Below are 23,499 nucleotides of genomic sequence, written 5' to 3'. Positions count from 1 at the left end.
AGGTAATTTGCAGTTGAGGGAAATAATGCTCTGTGTAAAGAATGGAGTTTGGAGTGCTGGTGGTGGTGAGATTACAGAGAGGTGTATAAAATCTAAGTTTTTTATGTTAAGTAAAATGAGACCTTAGATAAGAAGAATTTCTGTAAAATTTTTCTACATCTTTAATATTATGTTTGGTATTGAGTAACTTAGTCATGGTTCCATTGCTAGTTATCAGTACTATTTTAAATGAACAAAGGAAAGTTGACAGGTTTAAAGAATTCTTTTTTCACCTCTGTAAGTTTGACAGTTTGATTTTTTTTACTCCGCTATTTTATTCTTCCTGGCATTTTAATGACCTTGTTTATATACACTATTATTTTTATTTTGTTAGATAGTCTTGGTTATTTCAGCTCTTTAATAAGGTTATTGGAAATGAAAAATCATTGATGGTATGGTGTATACTGCCCATGGTTATCTAATACACATTCTTTGCTTTTCCTCACAAACAGAACCTTGATTTCATTTTCAAAGTGCTTTGCCTAACTGAAAAACATGTTTTCCAGCCTTCTTTGCAACTATGAGTGGCCATGCAATTTTGTTCTGCTCAATGAAGCTTTAAGTGGAAGTCACTAGATGGGTCTTCTTAAAGAAGTCAGAATGTTTTGGCTTATGCCCTTTGTCTTGTGCCCTTCCTTTTATTCTACCTAGAACTTGGACGGGATACTTGAGGACGAGACATGGAGTGACAGACGTTTGATGAATGTCACATATAAGAGTGTTCAGTGGGAAGACAGAAGGAGCTTTAGATTTTTTTTAACATGTGGGAGGCCTTATCAGATCTGGATTGCCTACCTCCACTCTAATTATATTAGAAAAAACAGACACTGCAGTATGTTGAAGCTACTATTTAGATGGGACTCTGTTACATGTAGTTGAATATAATTTCTAACTTATACATGTGGTTTCTATAGAAGATATTTAGACGTACATTATCTCAAACCTGATTTTCAAATGCTTTTTATTTTTTCATTTCATTTTGTAATTTGTTTAGAACCCTTCAGCTCTGAAGGTATATATATATTATGCATATTTAAATTGTCAAGTACAATTTGAAATGCACATTTTACAATTATAACATTAACAAATCTGTATACAGAATATTTTAAAACCTTATTTTGAAGTTTGAAATAATTTTAAATTTAAAGTTGCAAGATAGTACAAAGAACTACAACTTTTTTTTTTTTAACTATTTCAGAGTAAATTGCAGACATCATGCCCCTTTAAAACTTAAATACTTCAGGGTGTATTTCCTAAGAAAAAAGATATTTTCTTACATAACTATAGTGCCATTATCAAATTCAGGAATTCAATATTAACAAAATATTATTACTAAACAGTTCATATTCATATTTCTCCAGTTGTCCCAGTAATGTCCTGTATAGCATTTAGTGTTGGATGCCACATTACATTTGATTATCAGGCCTTTTTTGTCCCCTTTAATCTGGAAACTCACTCTTTGTCTTTTATGATATAAACGTTTTAAAGATGACAATAATTACTTTGTAAAATGTCCCTCAGTTTGGATTTGTCTGATGCTTCTGCAAGTTTAGATTCAGGTTATGCATTTTGGGCAGGAATACCATAGGTGATACTGTCGTCTTGTTATATCCTACAATATCAGGTGGCATATACTGTCATTTGATCCCATTATTGGTAATATTAAATTTGATTACTTGATTGAGGTGGTACTTGTCATGTTTCTTCATTATAAAGTTATATTCTTTCTCCCTTTATAATTTGCAGGAATAGAGTTTGAAACTATGTAACTATCCTGTTTTTCATCAAACTTTTACCCCATAGTTTTATCATCTGTTGATGATTCTTGACTGATTTATTACTGAGATGAATGTAAAACATTTTCGAGAAAAATTTCAGCAGATCCTTTTATTCTAGTGATGACTTCCATTTCATTTCCATTGATCTTTCTTTATTTCATGGTGCTGTCTTACAGTTTTGGGGAACTTGTTTAAAGAAATACAGAGATGTAGGAAGGAACATTTTTTTTTTTTTTTTTAAGATTTTATTTATTTATTTGACAGAGAGAGACACAGCGAGAGAGGGAACACAAGCAGGGGGAAAGGGAGATGGAGAAGCAGGCTTCCCGCCCAGCAGGGAGCCCGATGTGGGGCTCGATCCCAGGAGGAACATGTTTCTTAATTAGGGATGTTCAGGGCATCGTTTGATAGTGGAATCCCATCCCTTTTTCTCTCCAACAGAGTATAATAGATCATAAAGACCAACAGATCTGAAGCAAATGAGGGCAAGTGATTAATTCTGTTTGGGATCTTTTATGACAGATTAGAGAATGAGATGATCTTCTTTTTCCTCAAATAGATCTTAGGATCCCCATGATGTAATATACGTATCTAGTGCATGGCCTGTCCTTTGGCCTCTCTTTTTCGGACATCCTAGCTGAATGGATGCTGGCTGACCCTCGGGGCAGGGGGGAGATGCTAGAGCTGCGAGGATTTCATTCAGTGGCCTCAGCCTCTAGTGAAAGTAGCCCAGTGGATAAAACTGTTTTCCCTAATTCTTCTTAGGCTTAACCATTGTGCATATCACTGCTTTTCTTGTGGGGAGGAATAAATTAGGCAGTGAATAGGCCAGAAACTGGTTAATTCAGTAAGACTCCTTGGGAAGTGATGTAGAAGTTCCCTTTTGGAAACAAGAGAATGGAGTAAGGGCTCCCCACAGCATGGTTTCTTCCTAAAATAGTGAAATTTGTTAAGTCTTTGTCAAGTCCTATATTTTTTCTTCTCTGTACTAGTTTGTGTTTTCTTTTTTTTTTTTAAAACCCAAAGGTCATTTATTTTCTTATTCTTATTCTTATATATTTTCAGATTTTAAAGTGTAATGATTTCGGTTTTTCTCCTCTAGCACCAGCAGACGTTTTTGAATCAGCTGAGAGAAATCACTGGGATTAATGATGCCCAGATACTACAGCAAGCCTTGAAGGTATGGCCTCTGTTTCATGGCATACAGTTTAAGCTGCGCCCTCATCTCTACTGCCTACCATGTTTGAAAGGTTTTTAGTTACATTTTGTGGTGTAGTAATAGAGATATAGGAAAGAACTTTTATAATGTAAGAGCCTTACTTAGGGTGTAATTTTGAGCATGTTAGTTTTCAGTAGCCTAATGTTCCAGGATACCTTGGAGTGACAGATAATTTTCTCCATATGGAACACTTTCATGCAAAATGGAAGGATATGAATCCAAATGCGATGGCTGATTGTACTCAAGAGCTATGATGTTAGAGTTTAAATGGGCGTAGAGAGTAGGGTGGGGTAGAGAAATACAGGGAGGGAAAAGAGGAGAGAGAAAATTATTAGAGGATAAGAAGCTTACATTTTTTCCTTTCAAGGAGAAATAAAACTTGGCTAACATTTAACTAATTGCACCTTACGAACATTCAGTAGCAAGCTGGTTAGTATATGCAGTAAATAAAATGCATCATTTTGGTTGCATCTTCTGTTGTTCCCTCATTTTCACATGGAGAAACTCAGATGAATCAAATCACATGGATATGCCCACTGAAAAAGAGCAAGAGAATAAAAGATGTTTAAGAACTAGAACTGCAGGGGCACCTGGGTGGCTCAGTCAGTTACACCTCCAACTCTTGATTTCAGCTCAGGTCATGATCTCAGGGTCCTGAGATCCAGCCCTGCCTTGGGCTCATTGCTGTTTGAGATTCTCTCCTCATATAATAATAATAAACAGGGATTTACACAACTTGGAGACAAGTTGGGGAGCCTGTTTGAGATTCTATCTCTCCCTCTCCCCCAACTCCGCCTTGCTCTCTCTCTTATAAATAGGATATAAATAAATCTTAAAAAAAAAAGAACTAGAACTGCATTTTAAAGTTATTTCTATACTGCTACTAAAGGCTAACAGCAATACAGTATTTTTGCTGTTGTAAGGCATACATACAACTTCAGTCCTTTGGAACTTACTCCATGAGACGAGTTTAATTATGTAATTTTTGATTCCGAGCCAAAAGTTCTTCATTTGTTTCTAGAAATAATCTTATCTTTTAGATGACTGTAATCATGATAATAATCACTGGCGGTTATTAAGCTCCTGTAGTACTAGGTGCTATTCTAAGTATTTTATGTGGCTAACACCCTCCTGGTAACTCTACTGAGGAAGGTGTGGTATGTGGGTGAGCTGGAAGAGAAACCGAGCAGCCTGGTCCTGGGGTGGCACACTTAATTTCCACCTTTACTGCAATCTTTGCTTCATTTTTTTTTCCTATCAGGAAAGTGATGAAACAGTGCTGTTTAGAGCATTAATGCAGGGTTTATGAAGCAACTCTAAGGATTTGGAGAGGAAGCAAAAATGTCAGACCTCAATTTTTATGATTATGACATTTAGATGATTGCCAGTCCTTTTCTTATTCTGATAAGTATGACTCAGTCACTCCATGTCTGTTTTCAGAAAGTGCCTTTACCATTCTATATCTCTGAGTGTGAGGCTATACCCATTACCTTGTCAGGGCAAGTTTGGGGAATTCACTTTTCTTTTTTTTTAACTTGGGAAACATGTAAAATATGTTTAATTAAATGAACATAAAGAGTTAATCAAATGAACTGTTGTCCACATTTTCTTTGAGTTAAGTTGTATGCTATAGTTTTTTTGTTTTTTTTTTTTAACTTTGGTTTCATTTACCAGTAGTTGGTGGGGGGGGGGGGGGGTCAGTGTACTTAAACCTTAATCATTACCCAGTATAAATTTGTAAGGTGTTTAATAATGAATTCACTTTCTCAGTAATGTACTGACAAGGAACATACTTTTGAGAAACACCATGTCATTGATAGATTTCAGTAGTTTTATTTTAAGAATCTATTTTTAGCCCTCCAAAGTAAGTGATCTGTCTCCAAGTTGTGTAAATCCCTGTTGCATTCAGTTTATTATTATTATATGAGGTAGTATATAAAAAGCATTTGGCACATTTCTTGGCCCATAGTGAGTGTTCGATAAATGTAGCCGTTGTTACTGCGCATTACTTTACAGCTGTTTTACTTATCCAGCTATAGATTATATTATACCCATATTTCTGGTGAGTCATTTAAGAGTCTTCTAATGGTTGTGATATAAAGTTTAAAGCAGTGGTGCTTTTCCAACTGCACTCTTACTTTTTTCTCTCTTCCCTGGCTAACTATAATTGGAGTTGGGGTGGGTTGGGGACCTCATTCTTCCAGTTGCTCAGGTTTCAAATCTTGGAATCATCCTGATCTTTCTCCTTCTGTCACCTCTCACATTTAATGTGATGTTGGACTCTCTGCCTTAGCCCTTTCTCTCCTATAGTCTATTCTCAACACACAGCCAGAGTGATCTTTTTAAAATATAAGTCATACCATGTCATTTCTGTCCAAAATCCTCCACTGGCTTCCTTTTACAGTCTCTGTGTATGCTAAAGTTCATGAGGCCTGCATAGTCTTAGGTGTTCTGGCCTTCTGTTACAAAGATCACTTCATTATTAATATCTGGGCTTCCTAATGTTGTTTCAATTAGCTGTCCTGGAACTGTTATATTTATTACTAACTCTACAGAGACTAGAGAGATAGAACTGGTCATGTCTCTTCTCATTATTTTGCTGTTATAAAAATTCTTGGTTTTCTATCATCTGCTTTCTTCTAAATTAACTTCAGAATAATTTTGTCCAGATATGCTTTTGATGAGAACTATGTTAAATTTATATACTTAATTTGGGTAGGATTGTCATCTTGATAGGATTGAGTATTTCTGTCTGGTTCTGTGTGTCTCTCTGTACTATCAAGCTTCAGAATGTTTTGCTGTTTTCTGCCTACAAGTCTGACATTTGCTTAAGTTTGCCTCTAGGTATGCATTCAGAATCCATATTAAAGTTTATATTTCTTCTTTGCAGAAGTACTGTTTTAAATATTCATTCTCATCCTTTTGTATGGCAAGTTCCAAAAAACATTTTTTAGTTTATTTGTTTAGAAGCATAAGTTTTGTGATTGACTTTTGTTAAGGAGAAGTGAAGGTAATGGGAAGCTAAGAAATTATAGAATTGATTCTTATGTCAGTAGTCTTAATAGAAAAAGGAATTACTATTAATAGAATATACTTTGTTTATGATGAGTTTGTAAAATTAGGATCACATAGAATGATTTCAAATCTAAAAGTGATTTTTGCTATTAAGTATTAGTTGCTGTGGAGAAACTTAAATAAATCATGTGAGAATGTATGGAGTTATTCCAAAATGTTTGATGTTCCATTCTTGATATTTGAAGGATAGTAATGGAAACTTGGAATTAGCGGTGGCTTTCCTTACTGCAAAGAATGCCAAGACCCCTCAGCAGGAGGAGACAACTTACTACCAAACATCACTTCCTGGCAATGATAGATATATCAGTGTGGGAAGCCAAGCAGACACAAGTAAGTTTACTTCTCTTTCTTAATATTTTAGTAAGAATGTAATGAAAAACTTCCCTTGGGAATATGTTTTGTTTAAGCAGAGGTGAAGGACAAAGAACCACTTTACTTTAACCTTGGTTCAAGGTGTAGTTGAAAAGAGTATATGTTTTTATTTAGTGCATTATTATTTTCTCCAGTTCAAGCGTAAAAGATTGTATTTGAGTTATGTAGCCTTTCATAGAGTATTCCATTTAGTATTCATTGTTTTGAGATATAGAACAGCAATAGGTGTTACTCATGAAAGAAACAAACATTTCCAGGATTTTATATGGGCACAAACATTTGTTTTATGGATTTTAAGTGTTGGTAGAGGCCTTAGTATTATTTTTGAAGGTAAGCTATTGTTTCTAACTACTGGTAGGTTTACCACTTAATAGAATTTCCCTTCCCTCAACCCTCGCCCCTCTCCAAAATGAAGATTTTAGAAAAAAGTTTGTTACCATGTAACAAAATAAACACACAAACATACACAGACATACACACACACACACACACATATATGGAAAGTTTTATGTGGGATTCTACTTTTTCTTTATAATGTGAATAGTTCTGCTTATGTGTAGCACTGAATTTTTCAAAATATGTTTAGTTACCTCTATCTTATTATGATATAATGACTGCACTATATAAAATGTATTTATTTTATAAAAGGTATTTATTTTTATGCATTTTGTATTTGAGAAATTTGATTACTAACTTGTATTTGAAGAGAATTTCTGAAACTTTTTTTTTTAAAGATTTTATTTTTAAGTAATCTCTATACCCAGGATGGGGTTTGAACTCACAACCGCCAGATCAGGAGTTGCCTGCTCTGCTGACTGAGTCAGCCAGGCACCCCTCTGATTTTGTTTATAGACTTCCTCAGAGTTAAAAAACAACTAGCAAGAACATATTCACATGGTTGTTTATAACTGTTGTCAGTAAAGATTATTTTAATATTTGTTGATAAAATATTTTAATTTCAAATTTTCAGGATAATCTTAATATTTTTGTTCACAAACGATCTTATGTGCCAAAAGCTGAAATAGTCCTACCTCATATAGGTAATAGGTGATGGAAGAAGTTTTGTATATGTGAGACAGACCTAATTGTTTATGTCTACGTTCAAGGCAAACTGTGTTTTGGACCCTATCTACATCTCTAACTTCATTTTCTCCTGTTTTTCTCTTTTTACTTTATAAAACCGTGATAATTCAGGATGGCTTGGAGTTCTTATCCACCCAGTGCTATTTAATTTCTTTGGTCTTTACACTCACTGTGCCTTCTGTCTGGAATCCCCTCTAGCCTTTACCCCCAGCTTAATTACCTCTGGTGTTATAAGACTTAGGTCAGGAGCTTCTGGCTTTAGAATATTTCTCCTGGCTTCTAGGTTGGAGCAAGTGCTTCTGTAGCACCCAGAGCGTACTTGGGTCTTCATGAATACTGTGTTATTTTGAAATTATTTGCTTGTGCCTTTCTTTCTCACCAAACAGGAGGCTTAACAGGACAAAAGACCATTGATGTGCCTATCATCACGCTAGAATAGTTTGCATAGTTTCTCAAAAAGCGTTCATTGAATTATTTTTGATAATATATATAAAAAAGCTGTTTCAGAACCAATGAAAAAGAATGAGGTTGAGAAGCTTGTTGAAAGAAGTTAGAAAAAAGAGAAGTAGTATAAATAGTGGAGGAACTAGTGTGTGAGAATAACATCTGTCTTTCAAGGTTCCGAGACTTGGGGGAAAATGAAATTAGGTAGAGAAAGGAAAAAAGGTTTTCGACTGAAGGCAGCTCGTTAAAGTGAAGGAAACAGGAAATTGACTAAACATGGTTTAGTGGAAACATTGTTCTAGTGGAAAGGATGACAAGATTTTAGACTGATAGATGTGAATTCTTAATATAGATGGTAGACTTTGTGACATGAGGTAGTATATTATAGGTAGGTAGGGAATTAGGATTTATAAGACTTTCCTAAATAAAAGAAGATGTTATTTGCTCTGTAAAATCAGCAAGTATTGTTTAAGCCAGATGTTAACACCTGTTCAAGACTTTTGACAAGGAATAATGAAAATGTTGTGGACAAAAGAGATTGAATAGATGCTCTTAGGGAGAAGGCAAACCTGATTTCAGAAGGCGTGTGTCCCATTGAATGATAATTAAAAGTTGTGTGTGTGTGTGTTTGTGTATGTAGCTCTTGGAAAATATTCATTAAGTAATTTTTTTTATAAGATTTATTTATTTGAGAGCGAGATTGCGTGCCCGTGCACATGCAGGGGGGAGGGGCAGAGGCAGAGGGAGAGACAGTCCCAAGCGGACTCCACATTGAGCATGGAGCCTCATATGGGGCTCGATCTCACGAGATCACACGATCATGACCTGAGCTGAAACCAAGAGTCGGTCACTCAACCAACTGAGCCACCCAGGTGCCCCTCATTAAGTAATTTTATATTTCACTTTAAAGAAATGGTAGAGAAATGGAGTTTCTGGTTTCATTATAACTGATTATCATATTGGGCAAATTGTGTGCTGTTGTGGTTTCTTTATCAATAAAATGTGCTATCCTTCTCACCAAGGTGCTAATTTATAATTAGTAATTCAATAAGTTGGATAGTGTGTCCATAAAGTTGTTTGCAGATTAATGAGAAAATCCTTGTAAAAATAAAATGTGGTGATTGTATTATAACAGTATCAAAAGGCGAAAAAAATCTGATGAGGTAACATTCTTTTCCATTTAACAAATTTGTACCATACTTCATAAAGTTCTAAGAAGTACAGTTGCCTTTAGGAAATAGATTTGGCATTTAAATTTGTCAGCGTCACAGTAGTGTTACATGGTGTAAAAGTGAGAAAGTAAGGAGATGTCATGCATTCAACAGATTTATTTTTTTATTTTTTTATTTTTTAAAGATTTTATTTATTTATTTGACAGAGAGAGACATAGCGAGAGAGGGAACACAAGCAGGGGGAGTGGGAGAGGGAGAAGCAGGCTTCCCGCCGAGCAGGGAGCCCGATGCGGGGCTCGATCCCAGGACCCTGGGATCATGACCTGAGCCGAAGGCAGACGCTTAACAACTGAGCCACCCAGGCACCCCTCAACAGATTTTTTAAATTACTATGCTGTTAGTCCTGAGAAGAAATGACGTCTTTTGTCTATTTTTACTTCTTGGAAGGAGTGGTAAAACATGTGAGAAGGAAAGATAGGAAATAATTACAAATATATATTCAAACACAGGCCTCTATTGAGAAAACTGGGTAAGTGCTACAGGAGTCTGGTATATTGGAGCTATCAGAGTGTGAGGAAGTTCTCAAGCGATTGTTCTAGACATCTAGAACAATATAAAAATCCTTTTCGAGCATTTTCAAGTTTATGACAAAACTCAGGAATGGATCCTTTACTATTCACTTTCCTTACCAATGCTGCGCTTATAATTTCAGCAGCTATTAATAAAAACAGAACAAGATCGTTTAGAGTTCAGGTGTTCAGTACAGTTGCCTATAGTCACATGTGGCAACTTAGATTTAAATAGAACTTAAAACTAATGCTAAAATTTAGTTCCTCTGTTGCACTAGACACATTTTTAATGCTCAGTAGGAGTCTCATGTGCCTAGTGGCTACCATATTGGACAGTGTAGATTAATACTGTATTTCCATCATCACAGAAAGTTCTTTTGAACCTCACTGAAAGAATCTGAGTTCAGCAGTGAGAAGATTGGAAAAGTAGGAACATCTTAAGAGCTGACTGGGAGCAGAGGAGAATAGGAGAGTGGGGTGGGAAACACATACATTGTGTATGTCTTCTTGCTTTTAAGTACTGTTCTTCTAACATGATACTTTATTATGCTATTTGTCCTTTCACTTACTAGAAAAAATTTTAGGTGGATAAAGCATATGTTCTTAAGTTTCTAATTAGTGCCACTCTGAAGATGACTCACTCCTTTTTATCTCTATTCTGTAGTCTAGATTTAGCCTTTATTTGTTTAATAAATATTTACTGATTGCCTCATCTCTATCAGATAGTTTTTTAGGCCATTAAAAAACAGAGTCTCAGTTTACATAGGAGAAAGACAGTAAACAATAAATAAATAATGTCAGGTAGTAGTCAGTTCATGAAAAATAGTAGAGTAGGGTAAAGGGACAGAGGGTGACAGGGATGTGGTTGTATGTCAGGCAGGAGATATGCTAAGACAAAGAGCTGGTCAGGGAATTATCTCTTGGGTGAGTTCACATTTATACAGATACCTGAGTGAAGTTAGGGAGTAAACCTTGTGGGTGTCCGAGGCAGGTGCATCCCAGGCTATGCAGGAGTATATTTGGCTCAAGAGATGAATGGTGTGGATATAGCCATGGTGAAGCAGAGTGAAGTGCGGGTGAGAATGGTAGTTTTCTTATTTCTGATCTGCTGACCATCCCTTTGTTCATATTTGCCTCTCTCTCAAGGGCATCCTCATTCTTCTTGTGGCCCAGTGATTTTTCTTCTTTTTTTAAAACAAGCTCTTCCTAATATCCCAAAATAATCATTTAGTTTGCAGTTCTGTCAGTTTTTGTATACTTTTCCCTTCAGTTGCTCTTGCCTGGTATTTATTATTCCAACTCTTGTCAAACTCTTATTCAACACTTTAACTCCTAACTCCCCGAACAGTTCTTTCTATTCATATCATTCCCCTGCCTAGAAGTCTTTGCTGGTGGTAAATATAAACTGGACTTATCGGGGTAGAAAAAAAAAAGGATTTCCCTTAGGTTTAACCCTGTGTAGGTAAGGAAAACAGTGGAAGAACTTTTTTTTCTCCTAAAATCAAAATCTTTACATGTATTGTAGTTTCAACTATATTATGGGCTAAATTGACTTTTGTAAACTAACTTGGAACCTCATGTCATTTAATATACTGTTTTTATGGGACAATGAATTATGAGTTATAAATAATGCCTACATTTGAAGTTGAATTCGTTGTTAAGTTCATGACTGCCTATATTTTGGAGTGAGCAGAGAAATGTTTCATAGTTGGTATTTAAGTTTTACTCAAATGGTAATTCTTTGGAGAGTGAAAGATTCATTAGGGTGAGTGTTATGTTTTGTTATATATATTTCTGACTTTACAGAAAAAAAAGTTTGAATTTGGGCAGACTTGAAAATGATGGAGGCTTTTGTAACATGAGATTTTCTATAGTGTTATTCAGCTAACACTAATACATTTGTGCCCTTGAGTTGTGTTCATACTAGTACTAGAGGGAGGGTTGATTGAAACAAAGCTTGGTGTTTCACTGAGGTCCTTCCTTGACACAGATATAAAATATTCATAATACTCTGGTATTTGGATGGAATTTTAAAAAGGCTAAATTTTTATATTTGTAATTAGAAATTGTTTCAGTTAGAAATTATTTATAGCCAAGTGTGTTCTCTGTTCCTTTTTGAGTTTAAGCATATAAGAAAGTCATAGAGGGCTAGTTTTCATTGTGAAACTAAAGTTCATTACATGCTTCATATTTTAGGAGAAACTGTTCTAACTCTAGAAAAAGAAGAAACTCATGTTTAACCATTCTGTTGAAATAACATTTAATTCGTTAATATCTGGTCTTAAAATCATATGTTTTTGGTATATGAGCAGGTTATAATAGTCTTTGAGGATTGCCGTATTGTTTTAAAATATCCTATGGAAAGAAAGAAGCTTTATGGAGTAATGGGAACATCCTGGAGAAAAATTATTGTGATTATAATGAAATTACAAATAATAAATAAACCTCCTCCATTGCTTAAAGGAAAAAGCCCCACCTTTTCAGTTAAGGACCAGTAGTCTCTGATTAACCTATCATGCTAGCATGAAAGAATACTATTGCTTGTTTCTTCCTTTGCTTACACTCAAAATACTTCTGACACCAGATGTGTGAATTTTTTTCCACACCTGACTGATTGTCCAACACCAGCTGGGTGTCCTGCAATTCAATTCAATTCTTACACTGTCTACCTGACATTAGCTTCAGATTCTATAAGTTAAGGGCTCTCAGTCCCACAAGACTGCCCCCCCACTTTAGATGCCAGTCACAAGTAGTGGGTCCCCAGGTTACCCACACTTCTGTCTGACTTTGCTACAAAATGGGAGTTCCCATAGCATCCTCCTTGAGTTTGATAATTTGCGATAATGGCTCATAGAACTCAGGGAAACACTTAACATGTACTGGTTTATTGTATAAAAAGAATATGATAAAGGATACAGATGAACAGCCAGATGAAGAGGTACATAGGGCAAGGTCTGGAAGGGTCCCAAGCTCTGGAGCTTCTGTCTCATGGAGTTGGGGTGTGCCACCCTCCCAGCATGAGAATATGTCCACCAACTCGGAAGCTCTCCGAAGTCCATACTTTAGGAACTTTTATGGAGGGTTCATCAGGTAGGCATGATTGATTATTAACTTAATCTCTAGCCCTTCTCTCCTGTGCGGAGAAAAAAGTTCTCTCAAAGTTCCAAGCTTCTCATCATAGTTTGGTTTTTCTGGTGACCAGCATTCATCCTGAAGCTATACAGGAGTCCAGCAGGAGTCATCTCATTAGAGCAAAAGATGCTCCTATCACCCAGGAAATTCTAAATAATTTAGGAACTCTGTGTCAGGAAATGGGTCAAAGACCAAAAATTAGAAACTTACCTTGTTCTTTGAATGGATTTACTTATGCATGATTTTATCATACCATGGAAAAGATTTCATTCTAAATGTTGGAAGAATGTCTACATTCTAATACAAATCAAAATTGTTAATCACTTGATTTCCCCAGAAAAGCTTTTAGGTGTTGGGAAGATGTATGCATAGTGATAGAAACAAGTTTTCCAAAGTTACCATTTTTGCTTGAAAAGTCCACATTATTCATTGGCAACACATACCCTCATTTGTTCTCCCGCAGGTGACAGGCTCACTTTGTTTATTCTCTAGAAAATATCTGCCAAACTCTGAAGTTTGATTCCTCCTAGTTTGTAGTTTGTTAGTTGTTTTTTCAAGTAAAAATAGTGTTCCATGAAAAAAAAAAAATCAGCCAGTTTAATTGGCTTGCAACTCAAGCATTGCACTAGTGTTTTCTCTTGAGCAAAAGCTTAACTTTGGATGCAGCAGAAGTACTATGCATACTTCCTGTTTTGTTATATAGAATTAAAAGAATACGTAAATCTGTGTTTGAGATTTAATACAATAAAATTTTCCCTTTTTATCAAGGATCTAAGAGAAACTGGCTTTTTTTTTTTTTTTTTTTCAGTAGTGAGTATGTATAGTTGTAATACAGTGAATTGCCCAAAGAACTTGGTGGTAACTGCCTCGATTTGTGCAAAGATGCTGTTGTTTTGTATCATCAGTGCAAATATGATACGGGAGGAAAGGCAAATAGCATCTTAGTATTTTTATGAGAATATTTTTTTACTTATGGAACCCCCTTCTCTTAGGGTCATGGGGGAATACCCAAGGCTCCATTAACCACTCTTGGAGATCTGCTAGTATAGAGGAAAGATTTAATAGTTAGAAGACTTAAATTTAAAGCCTGTCCACCATTCTTTATTCTTAATGATGGTATATTTCATTTCTCACAACTTCAGTTATTTATGAAATAGGGTTAAGAACACTTTGCCTTGTTTTTTGCTTTTATGTTGCTTGAGTTACAATTAAATTATGAAAGCTCTAATTATAAGTTGTTGCTATTTCTAAATGAGTTTCTGCTCCAGTCAGTTTCCTTTACTTGTCAGACATGAAACGGTAAATACTCTAGATCGTCTCAAAGGAGAAATTTAATACAGGTGATTAGGATCTTAAAAAAAGAAAAATCACTGGATAGATTGGGGGAGGGATCTTTAGTTCAGCCTTGTGAAATGATCCCCAGATTCTTATAGGACTGGCCAGCCAGGGAAGCTGCTCCCTCTGCCACTCTCAGGAAGGTAGTGAGTGAATCTGGAGGCTGCCTCTGGGACATGAGTTCAAGAACATACTTCTGGTAGTGAGTGAATCTGGAGGCTGCCTCTGGGACATGAGTTCAAGAACATACTTCTGGTAGTGAGTGAATCTGGAGGCTGCCTCTGGGACATGAGTTCAAGAACATACTTCTGGTAGTGAGTGAATCTGGAGGCTGCCTCTGGGACATGAGTTCAAGAACATACTTCTGGTAGTGAGTGAATCTGGAGGCTGCCTCTGGGACATGAGTTCAAGAACATACTTCTGGTAGTGAGTGAATCTGGAGGCTGCCTCTGGGACATGAGTTCAAGAACATACTTCTGGTAGTGAGTGAATCTGGAGGCTGCCTCTGGGACATGAGTTCAAGAACATACTTCTGGTAGTGAGTGAATCTGGAGGCTGCCTCTGGGACATGAGTTCAAGAACATACTTCTGGAGCTGCAGGCCAGAGGACAAGCAGGCAGGATTAGGTAACTGCCACTGAGCTATGCCTGAACATTGGAATGCAGAGTCTAGTTGCCACTTCTACTCTCTGTCTCTTGACATCCCCGAATCTGGAAACTGGACCCTGGAATGCTATGTGGAACAACCTGTATCTCTTCAGTCGTGCTGGAGAAAATAGCCCGAAGGAGCAGAACAGTGGCTGCCCGCTCACTTCTGTGCTCTGTGTCCCTGTTAGTGCATCTAGCTGGTGGAGCCTAAATTCTATTCAGAACCATGTAACTGTAAGTGAATTGGGAAAACAGATTTTGTTTTGTTTTGTTTTAATCTTTCTACCTTCTGCAGTTGAGGAAAGCACACTAGGAGGATGAGGGAATGGAGTCTGAGGGCTAATTAATCATGTCCCCCAAACCGGTTTTTCTGCTGCTTTGTGATTTTCAAATTATTTTTTTTACTTCCATTATTCTCTCTTTACTCACTTGAGTTCTAGCCATTATTTAATAACCAAGATAGTTCTCATTTTTTGAGGTGCATTCATGCCTCTCTAGTCCTAGCTTCTTCATCAGTTTTGAAGCTGGACTGGATGGCTCTACCCAGGCGATATCCATCTACAACTGTGATCTAGGTGGACTTGGGTCTTGTAAGCAAGACTTAGGAAACCTTCGGCCTTCTGGTGTACGTAGGCGTGCTCCATCATTTCAGTACCTTGCTGTATTCTGTTCTACATTTTACTTGACTGAATTTTTTTGGACCCTACTTACTACATTTTCATGAAGTTTTATTATACTCTCTACAGACCTTTAAAAAACACCTTCCATAGCCAACTATTATTTCTACTATTTTTAATATTTTTTTTTGTAAGTGACTTCAGAGAGAAAGTGTGGGTAACAATAGAAGTAGACTTTTGAAACTGTCAATATACATTATTTCTTTCTCAGTAAGTGTGGCATATTCTTTTTGAGTAACTACATATAACCCTAGAGTCAGATGGTAAAATGCAGGCATTTTATTTCCCATCCCCTACTCCTTTTTATGTTTCCCCTCTTGCAAATTTTTTTTATAAGATTACAAAGAAAAAATGTAATTTTTAACGTATCTCAAATACAAATAAACAAAATGAATATAAAATGTACCCAAAATACCTGTAAGCATAAGCCTAAGCACACAAAGCTATAGCTTTCTGTCTTATCATACTGTTTTGTAACCCTCTACTTAGCAATATATTATGGTTCTTATGATAATGGGGGTATTATTGCCATCTTTTGAGTGAAGGAAATTGACCAGTATATATTGGAAAATTGGATTAAAAAGTTTTTTTCTGAGGGTAATAATGGCTATTGCCGCTATTCTTTGGAAAAAGAATACTTAGAGCATCAAGACTATTTTCTTTCTAACAAAAGAAAACGATATCATTTATTTGTATATTTCTTTTTGTGAAATGAGAAGTTTTTTTTAATGGAGAGGACTGCATGTTCATTCAGTAATTTAGATGGTAGAGAAGTGTTTAAAATAGAAAGTGAAAGGTCCTGATACTTCCTCTTCCCATAACCCTCCTCCTCAAAATTAACCACTGTTAACAGTTTAATACATTCTTCCAGTCTTTAAAAAATGTATACATATACACTTGTTTATGTATTTATGGTCAGTTAGTTCTGAAGCATAATTTTGGAGATCTTAGTTATTAATTATTATACTTCGTTAGATAATGTCTAGGTGGTAGTATGCATGAACTGTAATGTATGTATATTTGGATTAACTTCAGAAAGCATAAATGTAAATGTTTAATTATGTTGATTTCAATTTTTGTTGGTAAAATCCTGTTTTTAGCAGTCTTTCTGCTTATTAGCTTTTAATCAGAGGCTTTGTAGTAAATATTGAGATTCCTGTGCAGTGAAAAATATTTATGCTCTTTATGCTTTAGGCATATTTTTTAGGGAAGAACATTAAATTTTAAATTATAACCAATTTAAAATGTGTTTGCATTCTCTTCAGAGAGGCTCTTACGGAGAATTAAGTTGGTGCTGACTTTGGTTTGAAAAGATATATTGGGTATAAAATCCCCATGATAAGAATTACCTTCATTTTGTTTGACTTTTAATTTTGAGAAAGATAGTTTTGCTTTTCAGATGTGATTGATCTCACTGGAGATGATAAAGATGATCTTCAGAGAGCAATTGCCTTGAGTTTGGCGGAATCAAACAGGGCATTCAGGGAGACTGGAATAACTGATGAGGAGCAAGCCATTAGCAGGTAAAAACATAATTTGTATAAAGTAGATATAAGTACTTTTTATAATAGAAATAATAATTGGCTTTAATTTCAAGAGGCACAAAGATATACTTTGTTATTCTAAATAAACCCATTAGTAAACTTTAGCATTGTTTTTATATTTTTTTAACTAAAATTTCCATATTCTAGTTCTGACTACATTTGGAGTTTAGATTTTTAGGATTTTGGAGTGGCAATATGAGGCATTTAATTTAGGTGTATATTTTAATATTTTTTTGATTTGTTTTTTCTTCCCTCATCTCTTTTGGATACATTGTCCAATTCAGTTTGTAGTCATTTATAGCAGGGGTCAACAAACATTTTATGTAAAGGGCCAATAGTAAATACTTCAGGCAATATTGTTGGCCATTTGGTTCCTGTCACAATTACTTATCTCTAGGATAGTAGTGCTAAAGCAGCCATAGATAATACATAATTTAATGAGTGTGGCTATGGTTCAGTAAATCTCGTTTTAAAAAAACAGGCTGCCAGCTGAATTTAGCCCACGGGCCTTAGTTCTCTCCATCTTCTGATCTATAATATAATAGTATATTTGTAGGCTTTTTTTTTTTCTAAGAAATGGGCAAGATTCCAAGATGTGTGATAGAATGTATCTTTTGGTTTAATAATGAAAACTTTTTAGTTTGAAACCTTTTGATTCATTTATGGATCAAATACAAATAAATTTGACCTTATCATGAAACAGTGTTGATTAAAAAAATCCTTAAAATATAATATAATCTTCTAAAGAACTCTATGGAGGTAGTGGTAACTATTTTATTGAAGAAGAAATTGATCTTTTAAGAGGTTAAATGATTTTCCAAAAATACACAGCTAAAGTAAATCTTATGACTCCAGTGTTCTTTTCCCTTTAATACAAATTGTTTGGATGTACCAGCTTTCTCAGATAATTTCCCTTAGCATGGTATCATTAGTATATTTCTTTCTAAGTAATCTGAGATTACTGTGTGGTGGTAGATGTCTCAAAATGCTATGTTTAGCAGGCACATAATTTTTCTTAGTAATACTTTTTAATATCTTTAAATGTTACTTTGGAAATGTTACTTCATAAGACATTATAGTAAGATGGAAAGACTTAAATTAAAATTCATTGTCCTTTTCAATTGGGGGTAATACCAATTAATGCCAGTAATTTTAAATGAAAAACCAAAAATTCATACATTATCTTTAGACATTGTAATTAAGCTTATTTTCTGAAGGATTTAAAGAAATTGTAAAATTAGGTTTGTTTCAAACAATGGATTGGAATGAAATAATTGTCTTGAGTAATTATAAAACTTGACTAAACTTTGATGAGAAATATTTTAAACGTGAAATACATGAGTTGGATATCATTTAAAGGATATCATCTATTATGTGTAAAAAATTATAAAATAGAACATATACCATATTATATATGTATTATATATATTTGTACATAAATTTATGCCATAATACATACCTAAATATATACCAAATCCTGTTTTTAAAAGTATATGTATATTTTTGTTTAAATGAATTTATATTAGTATATAAATAGAATAAAGTCTGGAAGCTTATATACTTATAAATAGTGGCAGTAGTTTTGTATCATGTGTTTTCAAATTAAAACAGCACGTACTAATTAGTTAATAAGTAAAAATAACTTGAAAGTTAAAGGATTAAAATTATTCCTAATCTGTTATAAAGTTCAATGTATATTTTATATATTTTTCTAGATACTCATTTTTGTCTAGATGGAAATAAATATCTCTTAAGATGGTATTCTTTTTTATTCTTGGTCTTCTAAATTTTAATAAACTCTTAAAATAGTGAATACTTTATAAATATTTTTATTGTACATTACAGAGATTTGGTGTAGTGTAATATGCCATAAAATGTTGCATAAAATTATGTTCTGTAGAAGTAAATGTCATATTAATTTACTGTTACAAAATACAAGTTTTTTGTGGTATGTGTAGATTTTATAATTTACAGTTAAAAAAGTGTTAAATGTAAAATGTGCAGTTAATAAGCACATATGTAAATCTTTGTGTCAGAAAAAAGGAAATGTAAGAATTCTAGCTAAACATTTGGCAAAGAGATATTTGTTCCTATGGGTTTATTAATAGGCTTAGGATTCTAAATTCAAAAGGGGAAATGATGTATTTTTAAGAAAAAGCATATATATCATGCTTAAAAGTATATATTTATTCATTACTTAAGTTCACATAACAAAATTTTGCCAAATTCCTCGAATCATTTGATGATGGTTATATTTTAGCAGACATACTTTAATATGAATTCATACATTTGGAATACTACATTATAATTATTTGAGTTACAGCCTATCTTTTTATATCTTAAAACCCTTTGTTTAAGTACTCATAAATTTCATGGTGAAATTTCTTAAGAAATTGAACATTTTTAAAGTGTGCTTCTTAATATAATTACTCCTTAATGTCAGGATTGGATGTATTAATTTAATTATCTCTTGGTTACTAATGCTTAGATAGGGAATAAGTGGAATATGGATAGTTGAAATTTGCTAATAAACTACATTGTAATTGATTTGTGTCTGTGTTGTGTTTGTTGTGAAAATGACTTGCCTCATGAAATGACTTTGAATTAATTGGGTAGAAGATTGGGAGCCACCTGGGGGTTTTCCCAACCAGAATGGCCTAGAGTTGTCATTAGGACAAAGAAAAAAGCATCATGTCAAGGAATGGTTAGGGTGGGTGGGATTCTGAATTTTTAAAATAGGTTTCTATAACTCCCACCCTTTTCATCCTGATCATTACTTAGGAAGCTGTTGTGAGAGGAAACTGCCTTAAGAAGATGTGTTGAACAGGAGTAGATGAGGGAGGCAATTACAAATCTTTTTAAATTGATTTGTGAAAATAATTCTAGGGCTCAACAATATCACATGCCTGTGGATTGTTGAAGATCCATAGAATGCTTATTATTCCATGTTTTGAGTGGCTCTTATGATAAAAAGGTACACCACTGTCAGATTAAAAGTGGTCTGGAAAAATTGAAAATATGAAACAGATTAGTTTCAAGGGCTGCAAGATTGTGGTCAGAGTTGACTGATAAGACTGGAATAGCAATGCTGTAACTTGAAAAAGTGTCAATAATGAGGCACACTGATAGTCCCAAGAAGGGTTGGGGTGAGTAAGGGGAGAGGTGGGTGGTCAGAGGTTCTTTGTAGTCAGTCTTCCAGAATTGGGCAGGAGTCACACCCCATACAGTGTATCATTCCTCATCATGAGACAGGTCAACTTTTGGCAGGAGTCACATGTCTGACAGGCAGTGGTAGCCTCTGTCAGAAACATAGAATCTCTTAAATTGTCCTCAACATATGATTGTGGATATGTTGCCCTGCTGGGTATGATGGTAGATTGCAGCAGTGATGGTCATCTGGGTAGCGCATACTTGCTGAGCCATCCCATTAGAGAACAGGTACCACTGTATATCTATCACAATGGCTAAAATGAAAAAATAGAAAATACCAAGTGTTGGTGAGCATATGGAGTAACTGGAATGGTCACATATTGTTGGTAGGAATGTATAATGGAATTGCCACTTTGGAAAACTGGGGATTTCTAATGAATTTCAACATATACTATGCTATACTTAGTGTTTCCACCCCTAGGTATAGACCCTTGAGAAAGGAGTACATAGTAGCTTTATTGATAATAACTAAAAACTATAAACAATTAAAACTTGACACAAAAGAGTAACTGCTGTGTGATTCCATTTATGTGATGTTTAAGGACACGCAAAATGAATTTATGGCGATAGAAGTCAGAATGTTAATTTTCTGGCAGGTGGAGAGGACACTGTTGGCTGAAAAAAGGGTATGAGAGAATTTTCTAGAATCCTGGAAATTTTCTGTATCTTGATCTGGGTGGTGATCACATGGGTGTATACATATGTAAAAAGTTTCACTGAGCTGTACATTTAAGATTTGTGTATCTTATCATATGCAGATTATCCCTCTATAAAGTACTCTTTACAAAAAAAGCATGTTTTGAGCTGTTTGATAATCAATATGCAAAAACTATTTCTATATATAAAAAAGAATGATAGGGAGGAATTTTAAAAAGCTACCATTTATAACAAAACTGTGAAAGACCAAGAATAAATTTAATGAATGTGCAAGAACTTCCAAGAAGAAAATTGGAGGATATCATTGAGACACATTAATGAATATGTAAATAATTGGAAATGTATTTCACAAATTGGAGCACTGAACGTTGTAATTTTTTGGCGGGGGGCAGAGAGTGGAGGGGCAGAAGGAGACGGGGAGGGAGAGAATCTTAAGTAGGCTCCACGTCCAGTGCAGAACCCCACGTGGGGCTCAGTCTCACAACCCTGAGATCATGACCTGAGCCCAAATCAAGAGTCAAGACTCTTAACTGACTGCCCCACCCAGGTGCCCTGGAGGACTGAACATTGTAAAAATGGTCAGTTCTCCTTAAACTGACTCATGGATTTAGTGTGATTCTAATAATATCATTAAAAAAAAAATGAAATCAAAAAAATGTTTCTTTCTTCCTTCCTTCCTTCCTCAGCTTAAATGATGTGTATGTCTTTCAGTGAGTATGTTTCCTTAAATGTACTTAGATGATCTAAAGTGGGATGTTTTCAACATTACTGCTATAATGCAATTTAAGTAATTTAAATTTAAACAATACAAACATAAAACTAGCGTAAAAACCCAAAAAACAAAATCAGTACAATAAAAATTTAATGAGGAGGTGAACATTTATCATAACTAAGTGCTTTAAATATTCCATATAGAGTGTGGAAGGAAAAGGGCAAAACATTTTGTTATCCTTTTATCTTGCTGCATGGTCATGACCAGTGTTGGGAAGATAAGAAAGCAGGTGACGGGTAGTGAGAATTGGTTTTTGATTTGTGGCTTTTGGGGTTGCCTTTCTTGGCATGCTGTATTTTGTTATAACTATTTCTGAGCTCTGAGATTTGCAGTGTTAATTTTTTTCTTGTTTTTTCCTCTACTGACAGACTTAATACCTGGGTTTGTAGCTATTGCATACTTTATACTTCCAAGCCTGGGTAGTATCAGTGGCTTTACTTTGGTGAGGCCAGTAAAGGAACCCTTGTGTAGCACCTGGCTTTATAGAAAGTTTATATTCATTTTGCCAATACTGGACTACAGAAAGGGATGGGGCCTTGGGAATAGAGTAATATTTGGGCTAGAGCTTGGGCTTTTGCTAAAAAAATAGCAAAGAGATAGCAACATCTAATATCTTAATCATCCATTTACTTCAAACTTTGTTTAGCCCCTAGTATTTATCATGTATGCTTTAGGAATGAAACAGCTCTGTGTTTCTACCCTTCAGATGCTGAGTAATAAATAATTTTGGTGCAGTATGGTAAATGTATTCATAGTTTTTTAGGAGCCAGGAAGAGGTGGTAGGAAACTTACTGAAGCATGTTTTAAATCCCTGGTGATATAAAACTTTGTTATAAGCTCTAAATCAAGAAGATCACAAAGTCATGGTATTCTTTCATCCATATCTTTTAGTAACTTGTGCCATATGGTATGGTTAAGGAATATTACAATAAACCTATTTCTTTAAAGTCCATATTTTTGTTATGATGAATGATGAGATCTACCATATGACTGAATTGAAGATATCTTTTATATATGACCACTGGTGCTAATTCTTCTGTTTTTGTGGTATTGTTGCTACTTTTCCCAGAATGCATGGCTTGTTTTAGTTCATTCATCTCTAATTACCAAGGTAGAAATAAGTTTCCCTTATTTATACTTCTAAATATACATGTACATTACAAAAAGAACAAAATTGTCAAGTGAAAACTCTCAGTATAAAAGTCAATAAAAAATTAAATATACCTTCTTATATACAGCAGTCTTTTGTGTTATATTTGGCTTTTATATACTATGTATTAACTTTTCTCCTTTGAGCATAAACTTAGTTTCCTTGCACAAAATCAGTTTGTTCCAGTTTATTCTTATTATGCTGAACTGAACAGCTTGAACAGTAGGAAGTCTTTCAGGTTGGCTTTTTGACTTTTTCTCTTCCCCTTACGTTCTTGAAAACTTGGTAACAGTGGGGTGTTCTAGATAAATTCTGATTTTCTTCCGCCCCAATTCACCTATCTAAATACCTTCCAAGGAATTGTGGTACCTTCTAGTGGTAAATAGTTTATAAGAAAAAGCCTCCTAGGGACTGTGGTTGCATGTAAGAGCTGATTTTTGGGCAGAGTACTGCTGCTAATGTTGGATCACTTTTAATAGTTTACAGAAGTGTAAATTGTTCATTTTTAAATGTGTGAATGTACTTTGATCTTTGCATTATAACATATCATGTTGTTGTTACCGGCTATTTTTGGGGGTGTGGTTTCATTGATTCCCAAAGAAAGGCCTTATCCTGTATTCATAT

At 34.8% G+C, this 23,499-nt stretch overlaps 1 protein-coding gene across 7 annotated transcripts in view; it reads left to right on the top strand.

Annotated features, from left to right (window-relative positions):
* The window catches only part of USP25 (ubiquitin specific peptidase 25), a 132,216-nt gene that overhangs the window by 21,391 nt on the left and 87,326 nt on the right, over positions 1-23,499 (top strand). For 5 of the 7 annotated variants that reach the window (XM_045902649.3, XM_045902648.3, XM_064580083.1 and 2 more), the window contains exons 2-4: positions 2,920-2,997; positions 6,297-6,441; positions 16,942-17,065. In XM_045902649.3, coding sequence (XP_045758605.1) covers positions 2,920-2,997; positions 6,297-6,441; positions 16,942-17,065 — 347 coding nt within the window. Of the gene's footprint in view, positions 1-2,919; positions 2,998-6,296; positions 6,442-16,941; positions 17,066-23,499 lie in introns of those variants that run through there. The other 2 variants (XM_064580093.1, XM_064580097.1) reach the window with 2 other exon arrangements.

Source organism: Mirounga angustirostris, unplaced genomic scaffold, assembly GCF_029215605.1.
Source record: "Mirounga angustirostris isolate CCGP_5_RB_7025 unplaced genomic scaffold, mMirAng1.0.hap1 SCAF_1, whole genome shotgun sequence".
NCBI classification, from domain to species: Eukaryota; Metazoa; Chordata; class Mammalia; order Carnivora; family Phocidae; genus Mirounga; species Mirounga angustirostris.
This window is presented reverse-complemented; position numbering and strand designations above follow the sequence as displayed.